The sequence below is a fragment of the Typopeltis vanoorti genome, chromosome 5, assembly GCF_054136105.1.
Source record: "Typopeltis vanoorti isolate ZY-2024b chromosome 5, IOZ_Tvanoo_1.0, whole genome shotgun sequence".
Lineage (NCBI taxonomy): Eukaryota > Metazoa > Arthropoda > Arachnida > Uropygi > Thelyphonidae > Typopeltis > Typopeltis vanoorti.
Genome location: NC_143553.1, coordinates 62,275,814 through 62,296,643, shown reverse-complemented (window position 1 = coordinate 62,296,643; position 20,830 = coordinate 62,275,814). Strand labels below are relative to the sequence as shown.

Sequence of the window (20,830 nt, the reverse complement as noted above, 5' to 3'; positions counted from 1 at the left end):
TTGAAAATCATTTGCACAAGCTGAGATATGTTTCAAAACTCAATGTTTGGGTGCCGCATGAATTGACTGAGGCCAACATGACTGCTCGCATATCCATCTGTGATTTGCTGCGATGTCGTCAAGAAAATGACCCATTTTTGAAGCGGATGATTATGGGAGATGAAAAATGGGTTGTGCATGATAATATGGTACGTAGAAGATCATGGGGGCACAAGAGCGAACTGCCGCAAACAACCTCGAAAGCGGGATTGCACCCAAGGAAGATCATGCTCTCTGTGTGGTGGGATTATAAATGTGTTGTCCACTACGAGGTGTTACTGTCAGGCAGAATGATTGATTCGACTGTCTATTGCTCACAGTTAACGCGACTGGCTTCCTAGCAACCATTGAACCATCTAAAAACCCTCCAGAGACAAGACAACAATGGTTTGCACTATAACCTGAGAATAATAATTTTATTTCAACAGCAGAACATCTTCCACATGGTGCCCACTTGGATTGGAATACCTGGAAAAGCCTCAACAGGCTATGAACGACAGGACACTGCAAACAAAACCTCAAATGGGGCTACCTCAATGGACCAGATGATTGCAAGTGTGAAACAACCCAGTCCATGGAACACTTTTCTTGCCCCCCCTTCTTCAATTATCTTGCACCAAAGAGGGCCTTATATCCTGCACAGAAATAGCACTTGATTGTGCAAGATTCTGGAGGAACATCTGACCATATTTATTGTATACAACTTATGTATAGTTTCTTTTTTCCCTTCATATTTTACTTATTATTCCCTGTATAATTTACCTACTAAATTTAAGCTGTACCAATTACTTACTACTGTACCACTCATGTTTGGATATGAAATAAATATCGAAAACTTCCCTAGGATTTCTTTCTGGCTAACTGTTGCTCATACTGCACTTTTGCTACCCTTACTAAGCATATCCCATTCCTTGCTTGCTCTTTGTACTCCTCATATAACTGATTACCTCCACTCATCTTGTGTGCTACCTCCACAATGCTTTTCCTCCTAGATTGCACACTCCACCTCTTCAATCTTTTGCTTGACCTCTCTGATATTTTTTGGAGATTGCAGCCAATGGCTAAGAAGTGTTGAGAATATCATTGAGTTCAGTAAATACAGCACTTATCAGAACTGATTAATTTTGCCATGTTATATAGGGTTTTATAATCTCATATTGTTGGGCAAGGGAGGGAGGGTGACTGATGTTGAATGTATCTACCTGCATGTGTAGGTTTTCTGTAACCTGAGAATTCCAAGGATCCATTAGGATGGCATGCAATCAGAGTGTCTAGGAATGGGAGAAACTTCCTTACCTTCTCTAAGGTAAACTAGATCCTTAGGTGTTGATTGTTTTAGATGTGTTAAAAAAATGTGGAGCACATCCAGGGCATGTGGCCGAATGGAGAATACATCATCCACGTAGCATATCCATACAGTAGGTTTGTGTGGAGCAGAATTTAAGGCTTTTTCTTCCAAGCTCTCCATAAAGAAGTTGGCCAGGGATGGAGAAAGTGGAGAACCCATAGCTGTCCCCTCTGTTTGTAGAATTTTCTTTGCCAAATGAAATAGCCTAAGTTCACGGTAAAATGAAACAGGGCTGAGATATCGGAAGGAAACATGGCTTGGATGAGAGCAAGGTATCATGGAGGACATTAATGAATAGTCAGTTTTGATGTCCCCTCATCAATGACATTAATGAGGGGACATCAAAATTGACCATTATATCAGTGTGCTGGAATGCAAGGTTTTTCTATACTGGCTTTAAAATAGGCTTTTTTTTTCTTTTTTTTTTTTTTTTTTTTTTTTTTTTTTTTTTTTTTTAATGTGAAGGTGTGTGGCCAATATATTGTGCGAGCACTTTGGCTAAAATGTTTCGCTAATTTGTATGTGGGTGAATCAATGCCATCCACAATGGAACATAATGATACATTTTGTTTATGGATTTTTTGTAGTTCACATATCCGGGGAGAGGGGGTCTAGAGTATGGTTTTAGCTTATTTGCAACTTCCACAGGCCAAGAAATAACCTTTTTAAGGAACCTAGGAAGTGTTCTCATCTGTGTACTGGTGGGATCATAGTCTACAGGAAAATAGGTAGAATGATCAAGAAGTAAGGAGGCAAGGCTTACCTGTGTAATCTGGTTTAAAAACAAAACCAGAGTGGCATTTCCCTTATTCACTTTGGTAATTACTATTACCAAAGTGAATAAGGGAAATGCAGTGAGAATTTGAAGCTCTGCAATTTCTTGCAGAGCTTCAAATTCTTTTCTTCAGAGATTGCTTTTTGGATGGTTTAGCATGAGTGAGTAGACTGGCTGCATGCAGTCCGATGTTGTTGGTAACATAGATGGGATGGCTGAGGATACCTCATTATGTTGGAGGCTTAATGGATTTTTTTACAACACTCACAAAGAATTAAAATAGAATTTAATACTCCTATATTTCGTCCTAGTCACTAGGACATCTACGGGGATTACAAAATCAATTAATGTAACATATGCACAAATAACAAACAATACTAGGCCCAACCACGTGGGTGACACTAAAGTCCTATCTAGGTAGAGCGCCCTCTAAGGGCAGTAGTAGGTGGCCTGGAATGTAAGGTGGGAACTCTGGTGATGAGTGTTTCCCAAATCTTTGGAAGCTTAATGCAACCATATTTATTGAGATTTGGTTGGTTTTTGAGAGCTGCTGCTGCTTCTAAGAAAAGTCTCTCTTTCTTGAATTTGCTGTGGTGGAGCATGGTGGTTTTCTTCCATGATACTCTGTGGGTGGTGTCCAAAGCATGGTCAGCCAAGCCTGAATGGCCATAGTTGTGTTTGAAGATGTAAGACTTGTGTTCCTCTAGACGGATGGATGCTGATCTGCCTGTCTGTCCAAAGTACGCCAGCTTACAGGAACAGGGTACTTTGTAAACTCCAGGCAGAGAGAGAGGAGGGAGCTGATCTTTCGTAGAAAGATCAGCTCCCTCCTCTCTCTTAAGCCTAAAAACTTAAGCCTCTACACAAGATACCTCATTGTACTCTGGTTATTATTTCTTCTGCAGGATTTTTTTTTTTTTTTTTTAAGATGCTAGCACATAGTTATGGCCACATATGAGTGAGAGCTAACTGCCAAGGCTTCAAGGTGAAGATGATAAGTTTACTACTGTGATAGGAGGTGATTGAGGCTTGGGAGCAGGATTTTTATTTATTTATTTTTTTTTTTTTTTTGAAATTCTTTGTCTGCTGACGTGTTCAAGACATCAGATAAAATTGTCCAGAGGTCAACATTCAGCATTGCAGCAAGCTCCTCTTTTAACGTATGGATAGCTTCATTAATATCAGCCAGGAGAACACAAGTGGTGGCAATCTGTTCCCATAAAACAGTGAAACTAGTGCACCTATAAAATGTGGACAGCCTTTAGTGAAGTAAACTAGTGTTTCAATTTCACATAATTCAGGATAACATTATCCCAGCAGCATTTTAAAAAGGTTCATCTATTCAGTTGTCTGGATATTTTCAACTTGCCATATTGATGGGCTTTGTATGCAATGGAATCTCCATGGATAATAGTAATTCTGGTAGATAGTTATACCAATGGATAAGCCTACTATTTTTCAGGAAATAAAAACATATACTAAAACATTAATTATAAAAACTTTAATATTATTCCATATTTCAGCAATGTTACATTACCATCATTAGGGATCACAGAAAACAATGACACATGCATGCAGGCACTAACACTGGGCAAATGAGGCCGAAGAAAGGCAACCAAAATTAGAACTAGAGTCCTAAATAGCCTGAAGTACCCCTAATGGGCTAAACTGGGTAGTCTTGACAGATGAGCTGAAAATCCAAGGATGAGTGCTTGTCAAAAAATAATGCTACCCCTTATTCACTCCAAAGATCAGTCACATTCCCTAGACCTACCAGGTCCCTTGCAGTTGCAAACTGTCCTACTATGACCAAACAGGCAAAGCAGCCAATATCAGAATTTCTGAACACAAGGACCACATCCAGTTCTAGTAATACAGCCATCAGGACTTGCTAACCATGCTTTGGACACCCACCACAACATATGCTAGAAGAAGGCAACTATTATCACAGTAAATACAAATATGAAAGGCTATTCCTCAAATCTGCCTCAGCCCTGAAAAACTTCCCAAACCTGAACAAAACTGGGTGCATGAGACTGCCCCAAATTTGGGAAGCACTGATCCATCCTCAGATTTTCAGCCCAATGACCAAGACTTCCTAATTTAGTCCACTAGGTCGGTGCCATTTATTACTTGAGGCCTGACTTTGATTGCCTTCCTTCAGCCTCATTTGTCCAGTATTAGTGCTTACGTGTACATATCATTGTTCTTGTGATCCCTGATGATGACAATGTAACGTTGCCAAATAGTAAAGTTTTTATAATAACATTTTAACATGAGTTATTTCCTGAAAAATAATAGTTATCATTTTATGAAATATTGTCCAAAATTACAAAAAAAAGTATTGTTTCAATAATAAAAAGTAAAAATATTTTAATTCAGCCATGAGATGTACATGTATATGAATGGATACATTAATTGCACCTAGTTAAAAAAAAGAGTATACTCAGCTTATGTAAATTGTGAAGATAGGAGTGAGTGGATGGGGATATGTTTTCTTTTCATAAAATCTGCTCTGAGAATGGAGGGGAAAAAATGAATGCCTGATGTTTAAAGCAAACGTTTTTAAAAGCATAAGAAATTCATTTATTGTTTTTTTAAATCAAGGAGTGATTTTATAAATGAATATTATATATATACACGTATATAAAGCTTTTTCTTTCCTTAATATTACTTTAAAAAACTGTACATGATGTATAAATAAATTTTATTTTAAACACTTTTTGAAACATAAAAACTTTCAAGTAGATTTAACACAGGCCATACCTGGCATGTTCACACTCCACAGATCCTTTATAACTCTGTACATACTTAGGAGGGAGACAATCATCAGCTACAGCCCTAGCTATAAAGTTCCCCAAAACCTGCATAAAAATCAAGATTAAAAAAATTAAAAACTATCAACAAATCAATTAAATTACTTATATATATATATATATAATGTACATTAATTGCACTTAAAAAAAAGTACTTAGTTGAAGCAAATTATGAAGATATTAACATGTTTACTTTACACAAAAATCAGCCCATTTTCTTTTGATTTTCTTACTGTTACGGTGCAATTACTCTGTTGATGAGGATATTACAATGGAAGCATTAAGGAATGCCATTAAGATTATGCAGCAGCTGCTTCCCATGCTGAACCATTAGGATGCGACATGCAGACACCAAATTATAAACTGGAGATGACCTAAGTACTGGGCTGGGTGTTGTGCTTAGAAGAGCAGCCACCATACTGATCCAATAAAAGTTTATAAATGCCCACAAGAAAGTATATTCTTCTTTTAATCCTTTAGTAGTGATAAAACATTGGGCCATTTGATGCAAGATTGATGTAAACATAAATTTCCAATATTTAGTAATGTGTTGCTACAAGCTAGCAAATGTAGAAGGAGATGCTTCCAAAATATTTTGATGAAAGCATTGACTGGATGCAAGAAATTTAACCTCCTTACATGTGAGTAAGGATACTGAATTTCTTGAGCTACTCCAGGACAACTATCTTATGCAGCATGTACTGTAGTTAAAACAACACACAGGAGGACGATTGATAACAGATGTCACCACAATGCCACTAACTGGGTAGAGTGATCATGTAGTTTAAACATAGGGAGTGACTAGGGAGACAAGCTTCATGGAACAAGAGGTGTGGAATTACAGAGTAAGGTACTAATAAATGAAAGAAACAAGAGGTACAAGAGCTTGATCTACTGAAGGGAAAGAAATCAGCAGTACTTTATCTTCTTGACCTTTTGAACCAACTGGGAGTTGGTTCAAAAGGTCAAGAAGATATAAAGTAGAGATGAAATGAATGAATCATGAAATTATGCAATAGCTCTGAGAAAGAGGATGTTATAGAGGTGATATAAAGTACCCTCAGCAGTATGAGATTATAAAGCATAAGCTAGAAAGGTGAAAGTATAGTGAAAGATGAGAAAGTGGCATATGTAAGCTGAAGCAGTAAAGCAAAATCCTACATAATTCTACAGTTATGTCACCAGTAGAAAAAAAGAGCAAATATGGAAGACAGTGAAAATGTTCAATGAATATTTCATTAATGCATTTCATGTAGGGAGTCTTTAGGAGAACTTTTGAGTATCAACGGGAAAGAGGTTGGAAGGCATAGTTCAAGAATGGGAAATGTTGAGAATATAACCTTGATATTAATAAGGCCATGGAACTGGATGGGATATTACAGGAACATGTGAAAAATGTGGAATGCCCTTGAATTGGTTGTGCAACAGAAGATTGGAAAGAAAGAGAAATAGTGCCACTGCACAAGGGAGAATTCAAGTTGGCTTTGTCTCACTACAGACCAGTGCATTATATCAGATGCAGTGGTGAAGGTATTAGAGATGCTGGTTAGAAACAGAATACAAACCTGGATTAGTGAGAAGGGGAAAATCTTTCAAGAGAGCAGCATCAATTTGTTAAAAAGGGATGTCTTGCTTTAACTTGGTAACATTTTATAACATTGGACAGAGAAGATGCTTATATTGCAATTTATCTGGATTTTGTAAAAGTATTTTGATAGTATAACAAACTATCACTGAAATTGGGAAGGAGGGATGTATAATCAGTTGGTAGCCTGGTCAGATGAATGGTTGACTGATAGGAACCAACAAGTTATGTATGTGGATGCTCACAAAAAAAAAGGAAGCTGATGAGTGCCACACAACAGGGTTCTGTTCTGGGACAACTGTTGTTTGACTTATATATATATATATATATATATATATATATATATATATATATATATACACACACATAAAATAAGTTTAATGACTATTACCGAGAGAAATTCTCTCAGTAATAGTCATTAAACTTATTTTATAATATTCCTACCGAGTAAAAATGAATTCTCCTAATATATATATATATATATATATATATGTATATATAATAAAACGATATAGTTCAGGGTATAAATGATATATTCAGTTTGATGATCACGTAAAATTGTGAAGTGCAATGTCAGGAAGTTCTGATGTGACGTTGCAAGAAGATTTGAAGAGAATGATACTTTGGTTCTGAAAAATGAGGATGTCACTTCAATGTTGCTGGTGTAAAGATATGAACTTTGGCCAGAGAATATGGAATGAGGTTTAACGTATTGCACCACTTTTGCTCAGGAAGTGAAGGATCTCTGTGGATAAGGAACTGAGGTTCAGGCAATTTGATATGAAAGTTGTATGGGTTACCTAGAAAACTGCTGCTAGAAAATGTGAAGAACTTGAAAAGCAGATAAGAAAGTAATAGTTCACCTCTGTGAGGCTAATTAGGCCTTTATCTGAATTTCTTGCACAAATCTAGTCACCTTGTTATACTGGAAATAAGGAAACAATAGTTTAACTATCCACATGGATAAAATATATCAAAAATATATGCTTTGTACCAATATTATTTCTATAATATCCAAGAGGCTATATTGACTTCAACGAGTCCTTCAAATCCAATTAATTATGGAGGTACATACGCAACCAAGCTGCTATGGTGGCTAAGAGAATGTCGTCTGCAGAACTTGGTCCATAAGAGGAGGAGGAGGGATGATATGACAGATGCACAAGTTGGTGAGAGGAGCCTATTAGACAGATATGAGTACAGTCATCAATCGACCTACGTCCAAGTTGCATCCTTTTGAAGTTACGCCAGTGATCCCATAAGGGAATAAATAACATTTGACTATACTTTTGAACAAGATGCAAGCGAGCATAAAGTAAAAAAGGTTTTTATTTAGCAACAATGCATCATGCAACAATTCAGAGGCAACAGCACATTCAGCAGCAACCTCCCTCAGCAGTCGGCACTTGGCTTCAACAGTTCATCTGTTGATTTTGTGTTTGAAGAATGTTATTTGTGTATTTATCATTAATTATTTCACAATATTTTGTGCAACATGGCCCCTACACGCCCAATTAAAAAAATCTAGTGAAGAATCATAGAAAAAAAGATGAACAATTGATCTTGAAACGAAGTTGCAAGTTATAAAGCAACATGAAGCTGGTAATCCAGTCAGTATGATCGCACATGACTTTGGATGGTCTCATTCTACAGTGACGACCATTTTGCAAAATAAGGATGAAATCGTAGAGGCTGTGAAAGAATCTGCTTCCATTAAATCGATAATAGCGACGAAGCAACGACAAGGTCCTATCGGCGATTGGAAAAGCTACTTGCATCATGCATAGAGGACCTGAACCAAAAGCACATACCCCTTAGCACTATGACCATAACCGCTACGGCACTAAGTCTCTTCAACATGTTGAAGAAGGAGGCAGGGTCCGATTAAGACTATGAATTCAACACTTCTTCCGGATGGTTCATGAGATTCAAGCAGTGTTTTGCACTGCGTAATGTGAAAATATATGGTGAATCCGCAAGTTCTGATGAGAAGTCCCTACTGTTAAGTCCCTAACTCCATATAACTCTGTTGATTTAATGTATCGACTTACATCCTTCCTGATGGAGCGGAACCATGACATAAGTCAAGGAATGACTGTACATATAGGAAAAGTCATCACTATTATGGAAAGGTTACGAGAGTTACTATGGTCTGAGTGACTCCATGCAGGTTTTGAAGTAATACTAATACTTTATCCAAACACAAGCAAACAAAGTGTGATCGTGTTTGGGCAAAGTAAGTGAACTAGGCTACTTATACATAGAAGTTGTTTATATCAATTACCTCAGTATTCCATGATGCAGGGTACATTTCCTTCTGCTGCTGAGACCTCAACAAAAGTCAAAACTGGTCTGGGTAATAATCATTCCAACAACACATAATAATATACAGAAACATGATGTACATCGTATAATGCTAAGGCAAGTGATGTGAAGTCAACTGCTTCTATATAAAAGTAGTCTAATTGTGAAGCTACTTTCAAATGAAAAAAAAAAAAAAAAAATTTGCTTATGCTTAGGTAAAAGATTAATGCATAAAACATTAATACATAAAGATGCCAAGCAATTATATTCTTAATTTCATCCTTTAGCCAAGTGTAAGCAAACAAAGTTTGTGCGTGAAGAAACTTCATGACTGGGCTACTTTTATATAGAAGCTAATGACTTCACAACTGCCTTAGTATCCCATAATGCAACACATTCTTACAGACATGTATAATGCTATGCATTATGGGAAGGGCCACTACCTAGACCAGTTTCTACCTTTATTTAGGTATGTTTAAGTGCAGGAATACTTCTCCAAAAATTCTTGCAATCCTTCAGATTACCCAACGAGTGATCTGAAGGATCATTTAACTCAGCAGTAGTTCCACTCAGTGACAGGCTCACCCTACCACTGAGAAGAACCCTCAGTGGTGGTTCTGCTCAATGGCAGGCTCACCCCATACCTGAGCAGAGCCACTCATATCTCAGGGAAAGCAATCACTTCAGCACAAAACCACATCAGTGGAAACCAGACCCAAAAGTAATACTAAGGTCCTTAATAAGGACTGGCTTAAAGGGACGAAGCAAGAATGCTTTTCATATTCCCCGTTATCTGTAGAGGACAGTGTAGGGATAAGGTGTTATTCAGCTATTAAATCTCTGATCGTGGCAGGAGGATAACAGCAATAGCCAAGCCACAGTTAGAACTTCATTGGCTACTGCATTGCCATCCATTACCCTCCAAGGGTATCAATCATCTCACAGTCGATCCAAACTAAGGTTGAAGTAATGCAGGTCATATTTCCATATACAAGTATTCAAAAGGTGTCACACCATTTTACTAAAATACTCTGGATTAAAGATAGCTGTTGAAAGTTTTTTCACTTGGTTATACTATAAATTAAAGGTGCCAAGTAATTGTGTGTGTGTGTTGCATTATGCAATACTAAGGAAATTGATGTGAGGTCATTAGCCTCTATATACAAGTAGCCCAGTCATGAAGTTACTTCACATGCAAACTTTGTTTGCGTACACTTGGATAAAGCGTGAAACAAGAATATAATTTCTTGGCATCTTTAATAATGTAACCAAGTGAAAAACTGTCAACCACAGAAAAGCCAATCTCTTGGCTTTTATCTGTGGGTCCTCATTGCCTCCAATGCATGGATAAATGACCATGCCCCCCCACCACCACCACACACCAACCATTCCAGATGCCCAATATACAATGCTCCCTATATCCTTTCACCAGAAAGAGATCAGAAAAATATTCTCTAAATTTAGACACATACACACACAAAAAAAAAAAAAACGTCTCTTGGTCCTGATGGCATTCCTACAATTTTCAGGAAGGTTTATGCACCAGATGACTCCTATCCTATGTTGCCTGTAAATACTCTCTTACTCCACTGCTATCTATCTAACAAACCACTGCTGTCAAACTACGATCCTATACACACCTCAGTCCTATTTAAAGTAATGGAGAGAACCATCAATTCCTACACTACCTCGAAGGCACTGAGATAACAGATGACCATGAGTATAGATTCCATTGCTGCCGGTCACAGGAGTTCTACTCACATATATCACTTATCACTGGACAAATGACATGAAGAAGTTTGGTGAATCTGAAGTGGATGCGCTCGTCATCTCCAAAGCTTTTGACTGGGTCTGGTACAAAGGCTTACTAAACAAACTCCTATCATTTGGTCTATCCCAGGACTTCTGCAGTTGGATTGCCAGCTTTCTGTCTGGATGTACACTACGTATGATGGCAGATGGTCCTTATCCTCTCATTATTCAACCAATGCTTGGGTTCCCAAAAAGTTCTGTTCTCTCACCAACCCTCTTCCTTCTATATATCAAGGATCTTCTTCAGTTGCCTCCAACCCATTACTCAGTTTTGCAGATAAAAGCACATTGCACTCCTCCCTTTCATTGCACTCCAACCTTACTCTACACAAATCACCTCAACCTACAGAGCATCAACCAACACTGCCCTCAATTCTGATCTCCAATCCATCCTCCAACGGAGTTCAGAAAACCTCATCAATTTCAATGCTAGTAAAAGCCAGTTCTGTCTTTTACTAGCATTGAAACTGATTTGTGAGAAAATGGTTATTTTCTCCCAGTATTATCTTTAACAATACTCAAATTTCCAAACAAGATGAGATTCTCTTCTTGGAATCACCCTGACATCAAGCCTCTCCTGGCATAAACACATTGCAACCATTGCATCCTTAGCTTCTAAAAAACTAGGATCTCTCTTTCATTCAAGATTTTACTTCACCTCTGAACAGCTGTTAACCTCCCATCAAATCACAAATCTGCCCAGTTATTGAATACTGGGCTCACGTTTAGAGTGGGACCAAAGAGTCCCATCAATATGCTTGACTCAATACAGAGGAGGGCAATTAGATTGATTATTAATCCATCTCTTACCAACTCACTCCTCTCACTTTCACACAAGTGTTTAGTTTCTGCAATATATGTATCTCTCTCATCTCATCTTCTTTATACCCTATTTTACCTTGTCAAAGATTTATTAATAATCAGACCTCAAACCGTTCACAGGATAAGGTGGTCAGCCCTACACCCCAGTGTACCCTATGTCCTGTAGTATTGAGTTCTCAAGGCCGGTTTGCCTGCTTTGCAGGATGAAAAACCCCAGGATAAACTAGGGGGAAAAAACCTTACTGTCCACGCCCATGACCGGCTAACTTGGCTATGGCTGAGGAAGATCCTTCAGCTCCTCACGACACCGATGGGAATCGAACCTAGGACACTCCTTCCCCAGGCACATGGTTGTGAAGTGCACAGCCACTAGGCTAACCACGCAGACGCAATATATGTATATTATATAAATATTTCCACAGGCAATGGGAAACCACCTTCCTCATAATCATCTCCCTAGTATGGTAACATATAGCCACCCCCACCAGCTGTATGGCTGAGGGAATAGGATAGATAAATATTCTCACGGTAATTTTCATCTGAAATAGCATCAATAATTCCCCCACTCAGTCTGTTGGAACATGTGCAGCTGTCGCCCAACATCCCTTCACAGCACACCTTGAAACCCACAAACCAAGTTTCTTTTCCTCCTCCTTTCATCCCTGCTACTGCTGTATTATGAAAACAGTCTTCTCCCAAGGAAGACTGTTTTCATTTCCCAAGGAATACAATATACAGGATTTTAAATCAATTGTAAACAAGTTTCTCCATTCCCAACGCCACTACCCATACACAGTACTAACGCACTATAGGTTCCAAATTAGGAACAACATACAGTTAGGGCGCATGATTACAATAGAATCTCATGAAAACGTGCTATAGTACAAAAAAAAAAAAAAACGTTAATTATTTAACACAGTTTTGAATGATAATTTCCCATACTTAGGAATAGTAAGAACGTCGTTGCGGTTTAGGTTTGGTCTGTGTAGTAGGGCTTCAGAACTTTCTTTGTATAAACGTTCATGTTTAAATATAGATCTATGTAAAAGTTTAGCCTTTTCCAATGGATCCCATGGTTTGGATTTTCAATTCCATGTTGAGAGAGGCCAGATTTCTGTGGTTTAAGAAGACGAATGTGGTCTTGATGTTCCGAGATGCGTTTCTGAACAGACCTGCCTGTCTGTCCAAAGTATGGGAAATTATCATACAAAACTGTGTTAAATAATTAACGTTTTTTTTTTTTTTTTTTTTTTTTTTTTTTTTTTTTTGTACTACTTTAGCACGTTATGCACGTTTTCATGAGATTCTATTGTAATCATGCACCCTAACTGTATGTTATTCCTAATTTTTGTTTAAATACTGTACTGATGATGTCCTAAGATACTTAGGATGAAATATTTACAATTAAATAATTTTCACTGTGGTTTATATGTGTATTTCTTCTAGCACCACAGGTTTCATTATTTTAAAAAAAAAAAAAAAACTATAGGTTCCATTAACCAGCCTCTCGTGTATGGGCTCAACACAAAAAATCCTACCGCTTTGGGTTGAATCTAACTCTCACAACAGCTTTAATACCTGTAACTCATCCATCTATTCCTTCATCTTTTGCCTCAGCACCCAGATAGGTATGTCTCCCAGATTAGCTTGCTAAAGTGAATGACTAACAACTCAACTATTTCTTCAACAGTTCTTAAACTTTACACATAGCACGAAAAACATGGATTCCCCTTTTAGCTTGCGAGGCTAAATTTCATAGTCTAATTTCACCTTCCTCATCATAACTATCATTTTCTTAACTCCCTTTCTTTTCTTTTTATGACTGTTTCTGGACATCACCTTTCCTCTGGCATTGGATCCTCATTTTCTTTTTATGCAGTTCTTGCTTCAAAGTCTTATTTCATTTAAGTGTAAAATCCATCTCCAGGTACAAATAATTGTTTCTACATAAAAAAACATATCAACATAATGCATATCACTGTATTTAGTGGATCACTAGAATCATACAGTTCAGTCTCGGCTCATGTTGTACCTTGGCAGGAGACTCACAATCTTGATGTTTTGTTCCCCCCCCCCCAACCCTCATTCAGAAGGTGTTTCCATATTGTTTCTCATATCATACCATCTCCTTACAAACAAAAATGATGCTTCTCATTAAGAGTAATCTTTGTTCAATATTTCATCAAATAAATTGATTGCAGAATTGAACACTGCTTATCGGCTTCAGTTTTGACTGCATTTACAGATTATAATCTGTTTTATGCTTATTCACTGTTAATATGATAAAATTAACTGTTAGTCATAGTGCCTTTCTAACATTTGTTAGTATGTAAATAATTCATGAATATTTCAAAGGAAGAGAAACAAGGAGGAGCACTAAAGTATTTTATATACAGTAATTTTGAGATTTGCATAGATTACACATTTCTAAGAGAATGAATAACATGAAGAAAAAGAGGAAATGTATTTTTGGATATGGAAATGACGGATAGTTTAATGATTGTGGGATGGGAGAGTTCAAGTGTTTTATCAAAAGATCTAATTACAGATGAAGCAAACTGATAAGAAAGTTCAGTCCCATCACTGCATTTGTACCTCTACCAACAGTATGAAATGAACTAGATGATGCAAACTAGAATTTTTAAGATGAAAACAATTGGAAGTTGAACCTATTAAATTTCCCCATCATAAGACTAACAGGAATTCATGCAGAGAAGTTACTGTTAAAAAAGGGAACCCTGTTTTTCAACAAAATTTTCTATTTAGATGAATTGTCTCTGAAAAATCACAATTTATTTTACACTGACAAGGATAAAATCCTTAGCAAAATATTTGCAAGTGAATGATATACTGCATTTTATATATTTCAAAATAATTCCCTGCAAGACAAAGTTTAAAAAAATTACAATTTTAATATCATTTCAACTTGCAATTCAAATTAGGAGGTAGACTGTTCTCCATTATCCTTCAAATGAAATAAGACTCCTTAACATTAATCTTTCCCTAGATATGGTGTTAAGTCATACATGCTATCAAAGCACACTAAGTTTGACTCAATAGTCAAGTTATCATATATATTATTACTCTGTAACACCTCCAGGGAGTCTATAGACTCATGGAGTGAGGGCACCCACTCTACAACTCTGTCTCTACCAACTACAACGAACCACAACTATCATCATCTATGCCAACTACATCTACTGCCCACCCTTAAAACATGACTGAAATGGATAATCTAATACAGGGATCGCCAATGTCATTTGCCCGTCAACCCCCTTCAAGTGTTTCTCAACTTTTTATCGACCCCCTATATTTTACTATTACGTAATTATATTACGTAATTATAAAAAAAAGACGCTTATGTGAGTTTTTAGATTGTTTATTTTATAGTTACAGTGTTTATTGTATGTATAATATAGTATATATTATTATATTACTACTACTATTACTAGTAATATCACTGGTATTACTAGTGATATTAATAAACTACTGGTATTAATATCACTGGTATTACTACCAGCGCTGCTCAACTCTTCAACATAGAGAAGTTTAGTTCGTAAATGAATAACGATTGAATTATAATATGTATGTTGATGAATTTTAGAACATTAACGCTCACAGTATGTCAATGCACAAAAATGAGACTGGGATCGAATACTTGTAAGTATCAGTAAATAAGAACCATACACGTGTTGCAATCTCGCTCCCACTGCGCCGGCCAGCAAGAACCACCAACATACGTTTATTGGTAAATACGTCATTTTGGCCTACTTGATTGGCCTCAGTAACTATTTCCATGACCTTACTCCATCTTACAGGTCCTATTCATGAACCTGTAAGATGGAGATACTGATCCCACAATTCACTCTTAATTGCGTTGTCATTACCTCCATGTCATTGTCATGGAGGTAATCCAAGTTAACCAAATTAAATATTACCCATACAATGATGTCTTATATTTTTCTGTCGCCCCCAATCGACCCCTAACAATGTCATATCGACCCCTTTGGCGACCACTGATCTAATAGCTGCAAATCTCAAACAATATTCCTACCCTTAAATTTAATGATTATGATATTGTTCTTTCCCCAAAGAATAACTAATTTATGTTACTTAAGATGCCCCTCCCACCCAAATTTGCTTGTACAGGTAACCCTCGTATAACGTGGATGTTAGGTTCCATAGAAATGCCGGGTTATGCGAGACTCAGATCACACAGAAAAAGTAGGGTTATGTTCCAAAATCTTATTTTTTTTTAATTATATAAACAATGACATATACAACAAAAAAATATTTTTATTTAATTCATGTAAGTTAAGAAAACATATAAACTAAGAAACAAAATACATAGTGTAAACTTATAAAAATATAAATTGTATGTAAACTTCATCGCTTATAATGCATAAAATGCTTTAGGCAAAATAAAATAAAGTGCATAATTTAATTGTCATCACTGTCTTTAAAATAAAGGGCATCGTTTATATAATTCTCATTGCATACTTCGGCTGGTTTAAATATCAAGAAGTCAGTAATAAGATCTTGCTTATCACTATGCTGCAATTTTTATTAAGTTCATAATGTGGAGCTAAACAAATATCCAACTGTCTCATGAATTTTCTGAGTGCTCCATTGAGAGATCATTATGTGCAAAATAACTTCATAACTTTCTTGCCAAGTCCAATCCTTCTGCTAATTTCTTTAAACTGAATTCTTTAACAGATTCATCACAATCAGAATCTTCGGCAGAACTTTCCCTGCCATTTGGTTCAATGTCGTCTATTAATTGTACCAGTTCCTCCTCATTTAAATCTATTTCCCCATCAAATAATTCACTATTGAAGAGATTGGCGCACTTATGAAGAAGTTTGCAAAGGTTTAGTTTCATGTGCTGATCGAAACAGAATGTACTTATCTTGTTCAATTGTTACCTTGGCAGTTTACAGTGGGTGGGTTTATCCCTATAACAAACGTGTATATCACAAAAGCGCTCTAAGTGGTCATTACTATAAAAATAATTTTTTTTTACATAAAAAAAAAAGCATTACATATTGTATGTAACTCAACAAAAAATAAAGTGCTCAGCTGCACTTATGATTTTTTAATATGCTTTCCTGGCAGAAAACAAAGACAATTTTCAACAATAAACACTTTATATGATAAACAATTGACGTACATGCCTGCTAAAGGGTATTTCCCCTAATATAAATTCGGTGCTTATAACTACATGTGCAATACAGGCAGACGCAAATTTAACAAAGATAAAATTTGATTTTTAAGTCGCGCAGTAAAAAAAAAAAAAAAAAAAAAATGAAAACAAAGGGTTAGTACAATTTGGAGACCGTGCTTTTATCAAAACCATTGTATAAGTACCACGTTGAATAAGGGTTACTACAATTTGTGGACCGCGTTATATCGAAATCGCGTTGTATAAGTACCGCATTATACGAGGGTTACCTGTATTATTAATAAATAATACAGTTAAAGAAGACATGATGCCTGTGTAGCTCAGTGGAAGTGGTGCCTGCATCCTCTGTGCTTGCCGCATGAAGATAGACTTACAGGTTCAAGTCTAGTCGCTAACTGGAGGAACTTTTTCTAAGCCTTTCTTCGACCGGTTCCCAAGTTAGTCGATCTCTGACACGGGCAAGTGGATTTTTTCTCCCAGAAACTCAGGTTTTTCATCACGTAAACTCAAGAAAATCGACCGTAGAACCCACATTATTTCAGACAGTAACATATGCTGTTAGGATCAGGTACCAAGAGATGGCAGCACTTGTTTGCTCGTCTCATCATCAGTGTGCCTATAATTAGTGATAGAGATGGGCCAGCTATCTCTGATTGGCTACTGGCGGAGATTGAACTGCCCACTCAGTCTCCAAAGGCTAGATAGGGCTAAAAGGCCTCGCCTACTCCCTAAGGGAATAAAAGCCGTTAGCTTATTATTATAAGAAGACATGACTGCCAACTATGCTAGCTGGGCGAATACTTTCCCCACCCTCCTAAATTTGGTTGGAGGCACGTGTTTGAATCTCACTTTGGACACAGATGTCTGTGATGGAGATGCAGTATGAGACCATTCCCCCCCCCACCACACACACACACATACACACACACACACACACACACATTTGAGGCCTGAAATGGTTTGAAAATCTCTAGTGTAAGGTATCCAGATTAAAAAAAAAAAAAAAAACAGGCAAACAAACAAACTAGAAGAACATGCAACTGACAGCCATAATACACCATGCTGATAGGATCAGCAGTACTATCAAAGCACATTAATTAGGTTTCACACAAGTCAAGTTACTTGGTAACTTGGCTTGTGACAGAGTGATGAACAAGAGAAAATGGGAATGAGAATAAGAAAAACTAACCCAACCTATATGGTATTAATGTAATATAGGTTTCCAAACCTTTGGTAAACAAGTAAAAAAACATACAAAGCTTTGCTGAAAGCAAACCTACATCATTTCCAGGTGTTGTATATGTTATAAGTATATGCATATTACAGACACTCATTTTCATGAATCCCTATGGACCTGAAAAAGTTTGTTATAGTGCAAGGTTTGCTGCAGTGGATCTGGGGGGGGGGGGGGAGAAACTGCAAACCCAACTGCAATTAACAATGCATCTGTTAATAAATAAAAGTATTTACTTATTATCATATATTTTGATGAAGTCAAATCTGCATCATCCTGGATTAATACACTTATTAGACATGCACGCAGAGGGAAAAAATCAGAGATACAGGAAGACCTAAAGTCCTACAATTACGCCACCTATGGACTTTGATTCGGTGTTCTTGGTCATTGGGCTGACTGTCTGAAGTTTTCCCATATGAGGAGGAGTTTGATATAACCATATTTGTTCAGGTAAGGAGAGTTGGTCAAGGCTCCAGCTGATTTGAGGAAAATCCTCTCGAACTTGAATTTGCTTTAGTGGAGTAAGGTGGCTTTTTTTTTTTTTTTTTTTTTTTGCGATGGATCCTCTGCCAGGTATCCAGGGGATGGTCTGATAATCCTAGTAGTCTATGAATGGTTGTAATCTGTGTTAGGGTTGGGTCATAATTTAGTAGGTGGTAGGTAGATCAGTCTTTAAGAAGGGTGGTCATTTTTTTTTTAACATAATCCGTATGGTTTAAAGCGGTAACATTGCTCTTGTCTGCTTGCCAACATTCACAAATCAGAGCCAGGATCACATCTGATTTTGCCACTATGGCTGCTCAGGATTAGCAGACCATGCCCTGGCACAGAATCTATCGGGGGAGGGGGAAAAAAAAAAAAAAAGCAAGCCAGCTTACTCCAAAGCAAATTCATGTTCATGTTCAAGAGGCTTTTTGTCAAATCAGCTGCAGTCCTGACCAACTCTCCCAACCATTTGTTACATTTTGCTATAGTTTATTACAGAGCATCCAGTTCATTATAATGGTGTTTGTTGTAGTGCATGTCTACTGTATCTCCTTACATATTCAATATCTAGCAAATTATACAAGTTTCACAGTTCTCTACATTGAGAATTTCTGCAGCATCACAACATCCTCTGAAGCACTGGTCTTTTGAGCTACACACATGCTTACTATACACAAGCACCTACCTATCTACAAAATATGGAGCAGACAGCACATAAGTATTTGAATAGGAGGAATGGGAAACATGAAGTAACATACCATGATCTGAGTCTGCCTTTTATTTGCAATCAAATTACAGAGTTCTAGGGATAGTAAAAGTTTTAATGCTATATAGCAAAATGCAGTAACTATGCATAAATTCATCACTTGGTGTGAGAGTACTATCCTACTTACTGGAAGACCAAAATGGTTTGAGAACATTTCATGTTAGGTCATATAGAAAGTTTCGAGATTTCCTAATGCTTAGGCCACTCATGGTACTAACAACAATGTAATGCAGGTTACAGTCTATTAAGGTTGGGAGTTACATAAAAGAAAAAACTATAAATATGAATAAAAATAATAACAATGATAATTACCAGTGCTGCATCTGGGGTGTCCAAAATAAGATCAGGAAGATTTTTTAGAAGCATATCAAAACCTCTGGCAATGTTTTGCTGACTAAAGATTCTTCCATATAAATCTGACAATAATACAGAAGTCATTTCACGGTGGGATGGTTTCCTCTCCATTGCAAGAGTAACGGTCATTGCAACCAGCTGAGGTCGAAGAGAACCAATATTCAATTCTTCAAGAGAAAGCTAAAGGAGGAAAAAAATTTATTATTATTTTTTGCAAAACATAAGTTATTTCAAAAGAACAAAATATTAATGGTGAAAAGCATTCAGAATCTTAGGAGAATTTTGGTATTTTTGTTTCATAAAACAGGATAGTTTACAATTCATAGTAAATGACATAAGTTGTGTATTTTAGAATTTTGATGTAATGTCCAACTTGGAGAAGGGTAGACAGGGAATAGAATATTTGAAAATGTTCAGTAATCCTAAATGTCTGGTTCTCCAGTTGATCACCAGATATCAGTGACTGCAAATAAAATGAACCTGTCAGATGGTAAGTATATCATCTTCAATGCTCAGCTTTCTTATCAGACCCATGAAGAAGCATAAGAAATTGAAGGCAGAGAACCCAATACAAGGACATGCTGTGCAGCTAAAATTCAATCTTAGTTCTGGAGGAGCAGAGATACCAGAGTATTCTCTCTCTCTCAAATAGACTGCTTATCTTTCCCATCTACTCCAGGATTACTCTCTAAAACCTCAACAGCAGCTGTTTATTCTGAATTACTTCCTTCTTCCAAAACTACCATAGCTTAGTCCTAGGTAAAGTCTCTCTCTCTCTCAGCACTGCTCCAGATGGATGTAGCTGTTTGCACAGTAGTTCAATTCTTTGTCTTCTTCTTCATAATATGACATTATCATTTCCATACCAGTGTAAAACAGGTATTGGGATTCCCTCATTGTGATAGGGAGTGCATCTATCCAGATTAAAGAATTTTCCCTCTCTGCTTCAAAATTATGTTTTGCTGCCTCTAAGACCTCACATATGAAGGATGATTATTGATGAACCTCTACTAGATGGGTGTTCAAAGGAATGGCACCAATTATGACAGCCTAGGCAAAACAAAGGAGATAGGCTTTAATGTTGCACCATTCAGTCGACAAAGCACTGTTACAAGAATCTAAATGCATTCACTCAATATCAATGGATCAGGGATGGTATTCATCTCCCCCCCTGGATTTGAATATATATTATATTATATTCAATTAAGATAAGAATAGTGCTCTGACAGAAGAAGCAATGATAAGAATTTCACAGCAGCTTCTCAGAGCATAGAAACTCAGGCTCATGTTGCTGAATGTCA

General features: G+C 36.9%; 1 protein-coding gene across 2 annotated transcripts in view; it reads right to left on the bottom strand.

The window, feature by feature from the left end:
- Window positions 1-20,830, bottom strand: part of LOC150106469 (programmed cell death protein 4-like) — a 183,392-nt gene that overhangs the window by 77,972 nt on the left and 84,590 nt on the right. For both annotated transcript variants that reach the window (XM_090393143.1, XM_090393144.1), the window contains exons 4-5: window positions 19,488-19,709; window positions 4,929-5,026 (exon numbers count right to left, since the gene is read on the bottom strand). In XM_090393143.1, coding sequence (XP_090249269.1) covers window positions 4,929-5,026; window positions 19,488-19,709 — 320 coding nt within the window. The remainder of the gene's footprint in view (window positions 1-4,928; window positions 5,027-19,487; window positions 19,710-20,830) is intronic.